This window comes from Coloeus monedula, assembly GCF_965178545.1.
Source record: "Coloeus monedula genome assembly, chromosome: 2".
Lineage (NCBI taxonomy): Eukaryota > Metazoa > Chordata > Aves > Passeriformes > Corvidae > Coloeus > Coloeus monedula.
This window is the reverse complement of record NC_138782.1, coordinates 22,051,816-22,067,236: the sequence shown is the minus strand read 5'-3', so window position 1 is coordinate 22,067,236 and position 15,421 is coordinate 22,051,816. Positions and strand designations below refer to the sequence as shown.

Here is a 15,421-nt window from a genome sequence, read left to right as displayed (position 1 = left end):
CGGGGGAAGCGTCCGTCACTTCCGCGGGAGAAGCCGTAGAGGCGGAGCCGGAGGTGAGGGTGCGTGCTGGGTGCCTTCGCCGCTGGTCAGTCCCGCTGGCTGCTGCCACGACCCGGAGCCCGCCGGAATGAGGCGGCGAGGCCGGAGCCGGCGGGAGGTGACGAGCGGGCAGCGCACGGGGCCCTCCCGGCCGCGCCGGTGAGGAAGCCGGGAAGCCGTCCGGGATGAGGCACGGGTGCTGGGTGAGGGCTGGCTGCCCTGCCCCTCAGCAAACCCGGTGCCGGTGCTTCCCTTCACACGGCTCCTCCGGCTGAGCCTTCCCGAGGGCTTGGCGGGCGCTCCTGCCAAAACTCTTAGCTGGATGTCTGGCACCAGCCGTGGAGATGCCTCCAGCCCCTTTACGATGTGTGATGATCCAAACAAATCGAGCAGAGAAACACACACCGAAACGTTTGAGTACGGTGGTTTCACTCCTCTGGTTTTTGTAGGATGTTACTTGTTAAACTCCTGACAAACGTGCAGATTTTGCAGCGGGTCAAATGAGTCCTACAATATCCCGAGTAGGAAGGGACCCGCAAGGATCATCGAGTCCAACTCCTGGCCCTGCACAGCCTGGTCCAAACGCTTTTGAGCTCTGGCAGGCTTGGCACTGTGACCACTTCACTGGAGAGCTTGTCTCAGTGCCCAGCCACCTTCTGGAGTCTTGGAATGAATTACAAAAATGCTGTGTCACCGGTTTTTCACAGGAGACTGGCTCAAATTCACTTTGTTGCAAGGACAATGCAGTGTCACTGTGAATTTTTTTTTCCCCCCATCTATTTTATAGCTGTTACTGTAGCACCTACTGCGCTAACAGAGACATTATCAAATGCTTGATTGGTGAACCAGTGCTTTTTGTGCAGTGGAGGTAGTGGTGTAGTCAAAGCATGACTACACACTATGTGCTGGTTTTTATGCTTGATTCCTGCTGCTGGATTTAATCTCAACTTTCCTTACTATCCTCCTGTGTTAGCAGTTTTACAGCTTCTGTAAGCATGGAAAGTATTTCCGTGTGTTTCCATACATGAGTATCTTTACACGCCATGCAGAAGCTGATACATGCTGTGTGTTACATTCAGGTAACTAAATGAGCAGACAGAACTTACAGTAGAATTAGAAAGAAGCTTATGCTGAAGGGATTCTCAAACCTATTGCAAGTTTCAGATGAAAATAAGGATATAGAGGCAATAGATGAGGATTACTAACAGCGGGTTCTGTACTTTGTATTTTAATGATTGCATGGAAAGAATTATTAGGGCAGGCTTTGTGTTGTCTGAGTTGTTCTACGTTTTATCTTAAAATGTTTTGCAAATTCACATGCAGATTTTGATGGGCATGCTACGGCATACATATCAAAGAATCCTGTATAAGGTAAAGGTGAAAATTATGTATAACAAGCAGTGAAATCACTGTACTTGCTATGTGGTTCAAACTTCAGTTGATGCCATGAAGATTTTTTGTCTTTTCTTTTATACCCCTGTTATACCTTTTTACAACTTCTGTATTCTTAGTGCTTTTTCCCTACATTCTTGGACTTGTTTGTCAAGCTGAGAGACGAAACATTTTAGAAGCTTCGTAGCTGGGGATCAGTGTGCCCCAGACCCCAAGGTCCTCTCCAGAACACATTCTGTAAACCAAGATAGATCCATCCAGGGGAAGGTTCCTTGGGGAGGGGGGCTCACTTGAGCCTCTCACTGGGGAATCTTTGATAGATATGCTAATTAGTAACACCTATAATGTTATACCCGAGCTTATGGGAGATAGACTCGGCAGGGTGCATCTCAATGCATATGACCTGGACCTGTACACCTAAGGATCCTTAAAATAAATACCAAGGTAAAATCCCTTTTCCCCTTCTAACCATGTATGACTCTTGATTTTAAGACCAGGAAAAGGCATCACAGTCACAATCAGTATATGGAATGACTAAACTTAAAATGGGCCAAAATATGAAGAATGTTCTAATTAAAGCAGGCTGAATCTGTCTTGCATGCTCTTACCAGTTATGCAAATGAGGGGAGAGAAGAAAGGTAGACTTTAGATCCAAGGATTAGAAGCACACGTTCCTATATATGCAGCTCTAATCCAGTGTCACGCTAGAATGAGGTAAATGCTAATCTTGCTAATTTGTCTGTAAATGTTAGGTTAAGATGACCTCACTAAGGAAGAGATTCCTTAGATTCTTCCACGTGTGCACATGGAGAGACAGGAACACTTCAGCAAGAAGTGCCTTGTTTGTATCTTTCAGTGGCAAGATGTTCTTGCTTGTTGGAAACAGAGTCAGCTTTAAGCCAGTGAAGTCATATTGGCATTATCCTACTGTGAGGAAAGGATCTAATCTAAGGACTCTAAGAGAAGTAGAGTTGTTAAATATCTTGTGCGATGACAGGAAAAAGAAGTAACTTGAACACACTGTGGAAAACTGAATTTTGAATTTTTCTTCTGTATGGAAAACAACTTTTTTTACCTTGAGGCACTAGTTTAAGGATAGTTTGTGTGGATGAAGAGTGTAGTTATTTAGAAGACCTAATTTTGTGGGCAGAGAGGAAGTGAGAAAGGGTGCAATGCATCTTGCAGGCTACTTTGGCATTCATGGTGCCAGCAGAAGGTAAGGAAAAAAAAATCACGTGGGAGATCTTAGGGATTCAGTCCTTATATAAGCAAGTGACTGTGGTCAGACACCCTCCCTGACACCACCTGCCTGACAACCTGACATATGTCACTCTTTTCTCCACATGGAGAACAGAAAGAAAAGCAAATGTCTGTGTTGTCTGTTGAAACTGGCATCTCTCCATGGCATGCCTCAGTGTGTGTCACATTGTTAGGGAAAAGGAGGCCCTAGGACTCCTTCATTTGAGAGTGAGGGACTTGAGTCACAACATCTGGAAAAAAGAAGGGGCACTGGTCCAAGAGCCTAATTTCAAAATCCTTAATTCAGCTTGAAGAGACTTCAAAAGAGTTTGTCTAAGTTGCCAATTTTAGCTAGTCATATGTAATTTATTACTTGTTCTCTTTTGTGATCAAGTGGACTGGGCAGTTGAATCCTGCTTTACTATCACCCACACCTAAGGGAAAGCTGACTGAAACAGGATCTCCAACTTCAAAGTTAATTTTAGGTGATCTTGGCCCTGTTTTCTCCCCTCCTCTAACATGCCTGTGTTCCACAGGAGGGGGAAGTGGTACTGTCACCTTCCTCAACTCTTGGCACTGTTGGAAATGTACCTGGTTTATCTCAAAATTTGGACATAGAAAATGTCAAGGTCTGGCATTTCTGTTATTCCCAAGTATGCCAAAGTGACCTTGGCTTTGGATGCCCAAAGTGCTCCAAGACTGAAGTGGCATAAACCCTGACAAAGGCATTTCAAATCATCAGAGAGGTGCTAAGAACTCCTGCCCCTGTCATGCTTCCTTGGGTTCTCAACTGAACTGTCCTGAACCCTGCTGTATTAACACTTCACTGATCCTCAATGAATCCAGTGATCCATGAACCCTTATCAGAGATTTCCAAGCCTAGCTGCACTGTATCCTGCCTCAACTCAGACAACCCAACAAATAGCAGTCTTGGCCATCCCAGAACTCAGTGGAGAACAAAAAAATGCAGATGCCATTCTAAGAATCAAAACTGGCAACTTTATAACAAATGGGCTCATCCATCCAGGCAAATCCTTAGTCAATTTAACACAATATACCTTATTGACAACAAAAACTATTGAGCAAGATCAGATACATGACTTAACATGATTTTGTGCCCAGATTATTAAGATGACTTCTGGTCTGCAGTGTTATGATTAGCAATATATTACACACAGTCATGAGGAAGGAAAACTCCCAAAGAATATAGAAAACACTGAAAATACTGAAAAAAACGTGACTGTTTCAACGTTGTCTGCTCAACACAGCAAAACAATCTGATCCAACACATACTTAAAGATTCTGTATAATTTTGAAATTATTGAACACCTACTGAAAGAATTCAGTTCAGATTCTATGAAACAAAATTTCAAGCTCAGTCACCTTCTTCCTTTTACTCCAAGCTCATTTTCTCAGCCTTCCAGGCCAAGTGAAGACTCTTCCCTGCTTTAAGGCACAAGAGATTCTTTCACAGTGTTTGGAATACGACTGGCATAGTAGTCATAATTTCTCAAAGTGGCAAGGACCCCAGCTGAATTCATGTGCTTCACCTCCTTGTTATACTGAAATGGATTTCCACGGATATCAGTTATCTTGCCTGCAAAAAAAGGAAGAAAAATATTCCAGCAAAAAGGAGTTGGAATCTATTAGTTCATGTGATATAACTAAAAGCAATCTTTGGTGTACACATGCCTGTGTTCACATGTGAAGTATCTTTGATTCCAGTTTAAGTACAACAGGTTTTATATTGACTGAAATCAAATAACTATAGTAGTTTTGGGTTTTTTCAACAATACTTAAATTCCTTGTGTCTCAGGAAAAGGAAAACATCTCTCTTCCATGGATTACTTAAAATGCTTCCTGAGTAGCTTTTACACTGGCTATTGACAAGCAGCAAAGAAAAATCCTCAGTTCAAGTAAAAACCAGGGTAAGTCTAACCACAAACTCTAACATAATGTAGAAATACTCCAGCTGGTTTTAAATGAGGTTTTAGAAATCTCTTAGCAAGAGCAACACAAATCTTTATTCAAGCTAACTTAACCAGGAGATTTAACCAAGAGGTTAAATACAGCATTGTGCTGCCCCAGATTGGTTGGGCTGCTTTGTGCTTGAGCTAACCCTGTTTAAAACTATCCCAGTTATGAACACTACAGGCTGCAGAGGAGTTCAATAGTGTCATTATGAAGCCTGTTATCCTCGCCTGACAGAACTGAAGAATCAAACCCCATAATTTTAGCATATGGTGGTAAAAGGCCTATTAATGTGAAAAGAAGAATTAGCAAAAAATAATACTACTTAAAATCGTCATCAGTGAGTCTTTTCATAACTTTTCAACCCCTTAGCCCCTCGATAAGTGAAGTGTCTCATGTTGGCTGGAGACCACTAATTCTGCTGAATTATATGAATGACTCAGTTTTGGAGTTTGTACATCCAAAGAACAACTTCACAATTTGACCTATTTTTGTTGGTTTAAAGAATTCAATGTCCACATATTATATAAATGTTACTAATAATAAACTACTATACTCAGTTAGTAGGACAGCAGATTTTACTGTAAGATAGTAGCCAACACAAAAAAAAAAAAAAAAGGGCATTTGTTTTGAAAATATCAAAATGAATATACCCCAAATTTGGGGATTTGGCTTTTTAAATTATGTGACAGTTATTGAGTTTGTTAGTCCAGGGCAAAACAGATCATATCATGCTTTTCAGAGCAAAATGTCCTTGTCTCTTGGCTGTTACTGTTGATTTCAGAGGGCTCAGAGCTCCTAGTGAATCATAACTATTAAAAAATGTACAGGTATTGTTATTTTTCTTTCCATGAAAAGTATAACTAACTTCAAATTGATGCAGTTTCACTTATCCTGGAACTTTGAATGCTATGAACTTACCTCCCACAGCATGTAGGATAGCTTCAGGTGCACATGTATCCCATTTCTTGCACCCAGGACTGGCAAATACATAAGCAGATGCTTTGCCTTCTATAAGTTGAATGATCTGTTAAGAATAGAATTGCAATCATTGCAAAGGATCTAGGCATTTAGAAATGGGTAGAAATAACACCAGGAAGTGGGGATTAAATCCATTTATTTATGTACTTATAGTCAGAAAAGGAACACCAGCCATTTCCTTATAGCACAAGAAATTTTATTAAGGTATAGAAGCTATACTATATTACCATTCTCAATTCAGTATTTTTAATTGTTATAAATACAGTCTATAGGATGAAAACCTGCTCTCAGCTTCAGAAACAAGAATTCACTTCTTGTGCAAGTACTAAAAAAATAAAGTGGAAACTATATACATGTTGTGTTAATGCCATTTTGGGCCTTGCACATGTTGGAGGAGAGATATGAGAGGGTGTGTTTTTAACAGCTATGACAAAACTAAGTGTTAAAAACTGTACCAAATGAGTGTTCCCTGTATGCAGAGAAATTTCACAAAGGAAATATCATGCGTGCTTATATTTTTATCCTTTCAAATGGGCTGGTGGATAGTTGGAACAAAAACGGTATTAACACAAACAGGAGGACATGTCTAATAATTGAGATTAAACTGAATTCCCATTTAATCATGCTGGTCTTACAACTTTTTTTTTTCACCCCTAAAAACAGCATACTGGGGAAGACAGACCTCAGCCATGACCAGCATGGCCACTGGTACAAATACACCTGTACCAAATTCTCTCTACCTCACAGCAGACTGAATGCTAGGAAGAGAAGTTGTGCTGGGGAAGGTGGAAGAAGTCTCTCCTGCATATTCATGCAAGTAAGCAAATGATTTCTTTAGAAAGTCTTTTTTTTTTCCAGAAGTGCCACCTCCCAGTAAACACAGAAGATTTTGAGTTTTCGTACCTTGTTTCCTGCTCCTCCAACTCTGATGACAGCGTCTGGGTTCAAGGCAGTGATGCACTCATTTACCAGGGCACTGCTGTGGGAGCGGGTGGTAACAACGATGTGTTTGCCAGCAGGTGCTTCTGTGAGCTGAAAACCAAAGGCACCCATGCCCAGCACTCCCCAGATTGTCCTGCCCAACACAGCATTAGCTCCTGCCTACAAAAAAAGGTACAAGTGATGGTTAATCACACTGGTCAGCAGTTAAAGCACAAAGGGAAAGGGGTACCTAGATGTATCTTGGCATATCAGGGAGTGTAACATCAATACTGGGATATACATTTACAGTGGCACTTAGAACTGCTTGAGAGCCCAGAGTGAGAAATTGGCTCTCTTTCCCTCTAAGGCAATGACATAATTGACCCTTTTCTTATCTGTGACACTGTCATGGTGCATTACATCTGCCTCCAGTGACTGGCAGATTAATATTTGCATATTTCTGTACTTCAGGCACACTCTGTAATTGAAAGTATCTTGTAATTTGAAATATTTTTTGATACATATCACACAGAACATGATAGCATTACATCAGCTCAAGGGCTTTTTCTTTAAACTCCAGTAAGTTTAATTAATCAGGCTGTATCATGAGCTCCCTCCAATAATACTGAAATAACCTCCAAAAGTGTAAATGCCTGTAGGTTGACCATTCTGGACTTATACCTGAAACCTGGCATGATACACTCTAACCCAGCTGTCAGTGACAATCTATGCTTGGTTTATTTGTGGCTGCAGATTTATGGCAGTTACCACTCATTGCAAATGCACCCATTGCATGGATTTACTAAAGAATTTCTAGCAAAGACTGCAACACAACTGATCTGTACTTGTTTTACAGTATGTACTTTATATGGACTGTAGTAATTTGTACAGTATATATGTAGTATATCCTGTATTAGTGTATTACACCAGCCTCAGGATTCAGTAGGGCTGTTAGTATGTTCCTGACATTCAGTTCCTGGAAACCAATATTTAAAATTGTATATGTTTAATAAAAAACCCAATACCTTACATTAACTCCACTAAATGCCAGTTTTGAGTTGAAAGTGTGCTAACTGAAATGGCTTAGGAGTTAACATTTAGAAACCACACAATGCTTCCAAATAGATCAATGATTTAATACCTCATAGTTGTAATATGGCTGGTTAATAACTCCTGCTATTGCTTTGCCTCCATAGGCAATTCCAATAAGAACCGTGACATGGTCAAGGAGACCTGGACAGAAATAACAGGAATGTAGTTATGCTTGAAAAAGAGAAAGATCTTTATAAGAACATAAACCTTCAGTAAAAGTCCACAAATCAATATGCAGGGTGGTATCTAAAAGATGCAAATAGTAATCAGGATTTTCAGAGGTTGATATAATTTTTTAGTCATTTAGCATTTAGCCTTGAGGTCTGCTAAAAACTGCCCCAGATAGAGTTATTTTAATAGAGCTATGTTATAATTAACACATAATGAGAAGGAAGTTTAAAGATACAACTACACAGCAGAATATGGTGACATTCCTCTGTAATTGCAGTGGGAGTTGTTTAGTGCTATTCAAAACTAGCAATTTGTTGACAGTTGTACATTTCTTTCCCCCAAAAGGGGGGAAAAAATCTGCCTAAAAGATTTTACATTAATCAACTAAAAGATGCATTAGGAGGCAAAAGTGAGGTTTCAGCATAATGTTTCTTGGAGGCTTTTCTTTTTTTTCTTTTCTTTTCTTTCATTTGAGGGTCTATTTCTATAGAAATTAGACTTTGCTGAAAATAGTTTCTTCCCATAACTGAAGAATCGTGATTTGTGGGAGGATATTTGTTTCATTTTGAAAGGGCTAAAGTACTGCTGTTTGAAGAGGAGGATGTAAATATAATCGAGCATATTCCTGTGTGAAGGGGAGATTTAGTCCTTCAATTTGAAGACTTGCAGAATTCTAAATTTGACTAAAAACTTAAGACAAGCTGCCAGCAGTCAAAGGCAGCTCTCTGCATTCTGAAATGATTAAAACTGGTCAGCACTTAGTAGCCCATCAGGAATATCCAGTACTGGTTGGAACTCAATGGAATGAATAAATACATTCCAACCACTCAAAAAGTACAGAAACATCAGCCTTATGAAACAATATTGTAAGTAACTTCTTTGATAAAACTATCTACATGTATATGCTACTTTATTACATTGCTGGGTTTTTTTATCAACAGAATTAAAAGAAAATCCAACCTTCGGTGTACTCTTTGGTTCCATCCAAGGGATCAACCCATATTACAAGCTTAAAGAATAAAAAAATAAGGAAAATTACAAATACAAATCATGTAAGTTACCACACAAAGTATATATTTTACTTTAGTGCTTTTATTTCCTTATGGCAGTAAAGAAATAAAGAGCTCCAAAATTTTAACATTATTGTATGACTGAAGCCTATAATACTGTTTTACACAAAAAAAAAAAAAAGCTTAAAAATTGACTGGAATGTCTCAGCAAATCTCTTAATAGAAGCATGAAGGATTAAACTGAACATGGAAATGAGATTACATTCTTATGTCCAAACTAGATTCCTGCCAAATTAATTTGAATCACAAATTGTAAGATGCCGATTTCCACTTCCCATTACTGCACACAGGAGCATGCAGCATTTCCAGCTCTGGAGGTGTGATTCTCATGACAACATTTCAGTTTTCAAACGAAAAAGAAAAACTGGCAACATGGAAAAAAGCTTTTTTTCCTTCTATTCTTAGCTAAAATCAGAAAGTAGTACAGATAATGTAAAATAGAAAAACACAGGCATAACATTACCACATTACCTCTTCCTCTTTAATTCCTGTGTACTGAGCAGGACAGGGTTTCTTCAGTATTTCTTCACAGTGACCATCTTCAATTAAATCCTCAGTTACATCATCAGTGGGCAGTTCCTAACAAAAGAATTCTCAGAATTATTAGAAAAATGTTTTGGAATCATCTCAGTTTGTCTTAGAGCTGTGTATTTGACAGCAGCTTGATAAAGCTAATGAAATGCAAAGGTGAAATGGGATGGAAATACCTTTTGTTTGTTGCTTTTTGGGTTGGCTTTTTTTAAATTAAAACAGATGTTTCCCTAAACCCAGCCAAAGCAAATTCCAGTGCAAGCTACAGCAGGATAAGCTGTTAATATGAAATAAAGGAGGTACTTACTTCTTCTCCTATGATTGTCACCTTGGGAAACTTCCGTGCCAGGGAAGCACAAATGCTCATTTGTACCAGTCGGTCAGCTTTGGTCTGCAAGTCATTGGGTCCAGCCTGTCCAAGAGTGGATAGGAATTTGTGAACTAAAAAAATACACCAGTACAGTGGCCCATTCAGCACTCTAAATATTTACCTTGTAGTGAAAAAAAAAGTCTAATTTAGTAAATCTTAACCTAGTAAGTGACCTTGCGAGAGGCAGGCTAAAAACTGCAAGATGCAGAGTTTCCCTGTGCACCCCAGAGCTAAGACAGACTGGTCTGACAACAGAACAGTGGATTTGGTGCCCCCAAGGTGGCATAAAAAAATGACTGCAAGCTTTCCCAATGTTGTGTAGCCAAACATATGTTGCTACATGGGTTACAGTAATCTCCTGAATATTAATAAACTGCTACATAGAGAAAGTGGGTAACTTATTAACACTTTTTTCACCCTTTAGGTCCAAAGATAGAATCCCAGTTAAGAAATAATTCTCTTAGCATTGGAATTTAGAAAGACAATTTATCCAAGATTTGCATCTTAGTTGAATCAAAAAATTTTATCTGCTGGTATCTTATTTGCTGACAATATGAAAAGTGTTTTCTCCAGCTACAGAAATTAGCCACAGGAATGGAATATTCCATTTAAAATCATGTTATGAGTTAATTTTTCATGCTCAAAAGTGGTCTGCCCCTTAGCCAGCTGCTAATTTCTAGGAAACTATATTTTTCTTTGAAATTTCCCTCTCATTCCCTAAAAAATTTGGTTGAAATTGGTCCTGAGTTTAGACTCAGATCAAGTTCACTGAAGAGAGTGTCCTCTGTTCCTGGACACAAACCCAATAAAACAGTATAAAGTAGTTCTTCAAAACAGGAATCAATAATGTAAAAATGGGTGGACAAAGAGTCTACCTACCAGCTGGAGGGGGGAAAAAAGTACAATTACTACAAAGAGAAGCAATATAAATTGAGATCTTAGAGGGAAAGAAAACTCTGGATATCAGGAGAGGAGATGGCTAAAAACTCAGCTCTTCCTGAACTAGATAAATGATGGGAGGTCACTATGTTGAGGGAAAAGGTAGAACATTGCCTTCCTAGATGTTCCAAAAGCTTTCAGTAAGGCCAGGTCTTGGAATTGGTCTTGACATTTACTGGCTGCAGAAAAAGGATGAATGATGAGAAGCAGCACTTTCTTTCCTTTCTGTTCTGCATCTCTTCAGACTGCAAAACAGAGGCACATGCAGAGGTTCTTTTGCATTCTTCCTCTTCCTTTAGCAGCCACCTTTGGCAAGAAGCTTGCAGGATTTTCCAGATCCCTAGTCCCTCAAACAGGAACCACCTCTTTTTTTATTGTTTGCAATCTAATTTTGTGTGTTTGTTACTACCTCATTAAAAAAAAATTAAAAGCACATGTAAACAGTCTTACTTAGAACCAATATTGCCTGTTACTTTTGATCACTTTTGAATAATGTAAATGCCTGCAATGTACAGACCAAAAATAGTGTACATATTTAATGAAGTCCATAATCTCGTTACATACCCATAAAGCTAGAATTAACTTCAAAAGTTAATTCCACCTATTCCAGCACTGTAATCAAAACAAAGATCCTGGCTCATCAGTGCAATTTACTAAATTACAGCAAATTAAGAATTTTAATACCTGTTTTCTTTTTAAAATTAAATTTGAAGCTCTGAATTTATTTTAAAAGCTGTGATTTACAATAAAATCTGAAGCTGTTTTTTGTTTTAGGAAATTAAACAATGATTTATTCGAATCCAAAATTCATCACAGGCACAGTATTTTATGATGTAATAAAGATGTTAGAACATAGGTATAGAAATTAACAGGAAATATACATTATTATGAATTTTGAGGTACTATACAAACCTTGTGTTTTGTGAGGGAAATCAGGACAAAATTAATGGCGTTTCTTTTAAATGTACAAATATTTTTTTGGAAATACTGGTCAAAAGACTTCTCTAGTGCTCTTTTAATTCTTTAACAAGGAATATTTCTTGTCTCAGAGAAGTGAGGGCTGTATTTCTTCCTACAGTTGCTGATTTTTAAAAATACCACCTCAACCTGTATCTAACTCAAGATTAACAAGAGAAGTTAAACTGGAACAAAGTAAAAGGTAATACCTTCTCCACTATGCCCAGGTCTCCTGCAGACATCACATTCCTAACAATTGTTGCAGCTTTCTCTGCAACAGAATATGCAGAGGCCACCACACGCATGAGGAGAGCTGGAGAAGCCATGCTGAATGCTGAAAAGAAACAAAAAGCAAACTTGAACACTTCTCTCTTCAAGAGAAGAAAAAAGGTAAAATATTTTACCTAACATTCCAAACAGGTACAGTTTAAACGGAGTAGAAAGGGGAAAGTGGGTTACTGCCAGTGAGTGGTAATGAGGTGAGCTTTGGCTTTTTAAAAAAATACAATTAACAAACACAAGGATGTAAAACCATTGTAGACAAGGTCGTGCAAATACTCATGTTCTGTCTGACAGTGAACCTAGTTCTCACTAAAATAAAATTACATTAAAAAAGAACAGCAGCAGCAACTCTTATCATAAATATTAAGAGTCTACACACAGTACTCATTTTTTGCACATTTTGAATATGAATTCATTTTTCCAGAACTGAACCTACAGTTGGTTTGTGCCCAGAACTCAAGCACAAGGCTGCCAGACAGGATGACATAAGCAACTTCACTTACTATTCCTCTTTTTTTAAATATAAAACAGGCTTTTGTAGATGTCCTAATTGTGGACACAAAATAGGTTAATGATATGCAGATACAGCAAACTTGTATGCAAAAGTTGAATTTAACCATCTGAATTTAAGCATCCTTTCTGTATTTCTTTAACTTCTGATTTCTTTACGGAAATCAATTTCTATCTTCCTGCCTCCCCTGAGCACTGCATGTCCTGTCATTCTTCCTCACTGCATTGTCTTCCTCATCTGTTCCCCAGCACAAACCAGTGCAATTCACTGGGCCTTCAGTTCCCAAGTAGAGTAACTATCACTCTTGGAAAGGCTTTTCCTCCCAGCTTTTCTTTACCTCAGGAAAAACAAGTATTGATAACCACACTGCATTCTTTAAAATGCAAAGCTTTTTATGTTTTCCTATCAGTTGTTTCTATGTAGATGACACACTTTTTGGCCGGGGCTCACATGTATGACACCCTTCCAGGAAAACACTTGGGCACAGAGCCAGAACAAAATACAGAGGAACTCACTAATCACCACACAAAAGAAGATATATTATGGGGGAAGTGTAATATAACAATCATATGACAAATATTGCAATTGCAGCAAGTACTGCTTAAGTGGCAATAGGTCATTATACAATACCTTTCCTTTCTTCCTTGAGAAATCAAGGTCATGGCTGTTCACAAAACAGCAATGTCAGAAGTATCAGAATCCCAAATTTAGCTGATTTAAGAACTTTTTGAGCACTTCAGTAACACCATACCTGTACCACTGAAGTCAGAAGCTCTGTGAGGCTGAAAGAATAGCGTGATTGTGCAAGCACATTCAGAAAGCACTCTTGCTAACGTTAATTATTATTTCCTGCTGATGGATGGGAGCAAAGTGCTGTGGAATAGCCAAGATCCATACCCAAAGTGCACAGCTGAGCTACCCTGGACTGGTAGCAATGGTTACAGAGGAAATTTTGGAAATGCTACCCGTAGCAAAAAGCAGCTCTCAAACAGTTGTAGAGCAAATATATGTCATAACACACGGAAAGACAGATACTATTTTGAGTCTATACCATCATGTGAAACAAGTTAACAGGAAGAAAAATGGGACATAGTTCATTCCATATTAAAAATATCCGGAATTGAGAATTTCTGAGAAAGAGTTTAGAAAGTAGCATATTAGATGGGAAATTTGCATTAAAGAATTGAGATGAATTATCAGATGAAGATAACTAACATTTTTTGCTCAGCTTCTCGTAAAAAGTCATTTGACCTTTTACTGTACATTTGATCCTGCTTCATAAAATGAGATAAAAACTTAATTGTTTTCAAGACTTGATTTTTTTTATGTTTGCATAAAGTTTCAAAAGACTCAGAAAACAATACAGAAATACTATCTTGCAATCTTGAAGCTTGACCCAAGGTGTTTCTTGGTTACATTTTTCTTGGCCATACTTAAGGCAAACAAATATACTTTCTGTGGTGAGCCCAGAATCTCCTGGAAAACCTTAAAATTGAAATATTTTTATGAAAAAATAAGGTTTATTAAAAGAAACTGAAATGAGAGGTTCAACACCCCTTCCTCACCACTCTGGAGTAATTACCTAATGAATTGCAAAGTATGTTATTAGTGCAAAGGTGCTTTAAATTTTTACAGGGCTGCATCTCCTGTGTGGCACGTCTTCTGGTATGTGAGACCTTTTTGATTAGATAAGTGAATGCAGCAGCTGACTGTAAGTTCTTCACCTCTGTAACTTTCTGATCTCAAATTAATTCATTTATAGCTTTATGGCACATTCTTTCTGATGAGGGCAATGTCTAGTGTATTCTTCCAGAAAGCACTTAAGAATATATTGCTTGCTTTGGACAAAAATAGTTTGACTCTTACAGATCTGTGCAGTTTACAAATACTGCACAGCAACTACCCCTCAAGTTAAATTTGGGTATAATTTTCAAAACACATCTTGTCCTCTGAAGAGCTTCCCTCCTTTCTTCTGGCCCAGCAACCAAACTGTTGAACGATCTCGGTAAATCAGCCTGTTTTGCTACTTACTAAAATAAATGAGTTCTCCAGTTCTTGTTCCACTTTTTAATTCTGATGTATGTAAGTACTATGGGTTGACTACAATTAATTTATGAAAGCACACGAGTGATTTGTTGATGTTCCTATCTCAGTCTCTTTTACGCAAACTTCCATTTTCCAAATTTATGATTTTCCTGATGAAGGGAGAAAGTGGACATCAGACAGAACACGTCCTTAAATGCAAGTGCTAAGCTATGACTTCTTTCTTGGAACTCTTCAGTGCCCAAGCGACTAGAGCTCCGTATTTCTTTACACTAAACTTCGGCCCACACCTGGTGAAAGATAAACTTTCCATTATGTAAGGGAACAGTATTTGCCCAGCAGAAACGGGCTAGGACTCGGGGTGGGAATTCATGGGTCCCAGTGCGGTTCATTTACAGGCTTCCAAGTGGGAAAGGGCTGCGCTACCTGATTTCATCAAAGAGAAAAAAAAAGGGAAGCCTGTTCCTCATTCTCTTGCCATTAATATTCCCGGTGGCGAAGTGCCTGCAGCGCAGCGCAGCCAGAGTTAGGAGCAGTGCCCGCGGATGCATCCAGCGGAGCGTGGCCGGACACACCACGGGTGGTCGGGGATGGAGGAGCCGCTCTGCTGGCACAGCAGCCAACTCACCGTCTCCAGCCTCGCTTTTCGCTGGATCTGCTCCGGCCCCCGCAGCCCGTCACCGATCACCAGCGGTGTGCGGGGCTCTCTGAGCCCTTCGCGCCCGTCCCCTTGCCAAGGAAGGACCCGCGTTCCAGCACCGCCGCTCACCTCCCGCAGCGCACCGCGCCCTCCGCTCCCGCTCCTTTAGGGAGGACTCGCCACCCCCACAGAACCACCCCGGAATGCCCCGAATCTTTCCGGCTCCGGGCGGGGCTCAGGCGCTTGCCCGGCCCGTCGGGAGCGCCGAGCAG

General features: G+C 39.5%; 1 protein-coding gene across 2 annotated transcripts; it reads right to left on the bottom strand.

Moving 5' to 3' along the window:
• Positions 1-3,670: 3,670 nt before the first annotated feature.
• On the bottom strand, positions 3,671-15,322 carry BPNT1 (3'(2'), 5'-bisphosphate nucleotidase 1). 2 transcript variants are annotated; one of them, XM_082277138.1, is made up of 9 exons: positions 15,279-15,322; positions 11,883-12,007; positions 9,715-9,819; positions 9,348-9,455; positions 8,767-8,815; positions 7,685-7,776; positions 6,526-6,723; positions 5,563-5,668; positions 3,671-4,267 (listed from the first exon to the last, which is right to left on the bottom strand). In XM_082277138.1, exons 2-9 carry the CDS (start codon positions 11,997-11,999, stop codon positions 4,119-4,121), a joined length of 924 nt encoding a protein of 307 aa, XP_082133264.1. In that variant the 5' UTR covers positions 12,000-12,007; positions 15,279-15,322; the 3' UTR covers positions 3,671-4,118. The 2 variants fall into 2 exon arrangements, with proteins under 2 accessions (XP_082133264.1, XP_082133263.1); XM_082277137.1 differs by lacking the exon at positions 15,279-15,322 and adding an exon at positions 15,138-15,276.
• Between the last annotated feature and the right edge of the window lie 99 nt (positions 15,323-15,421).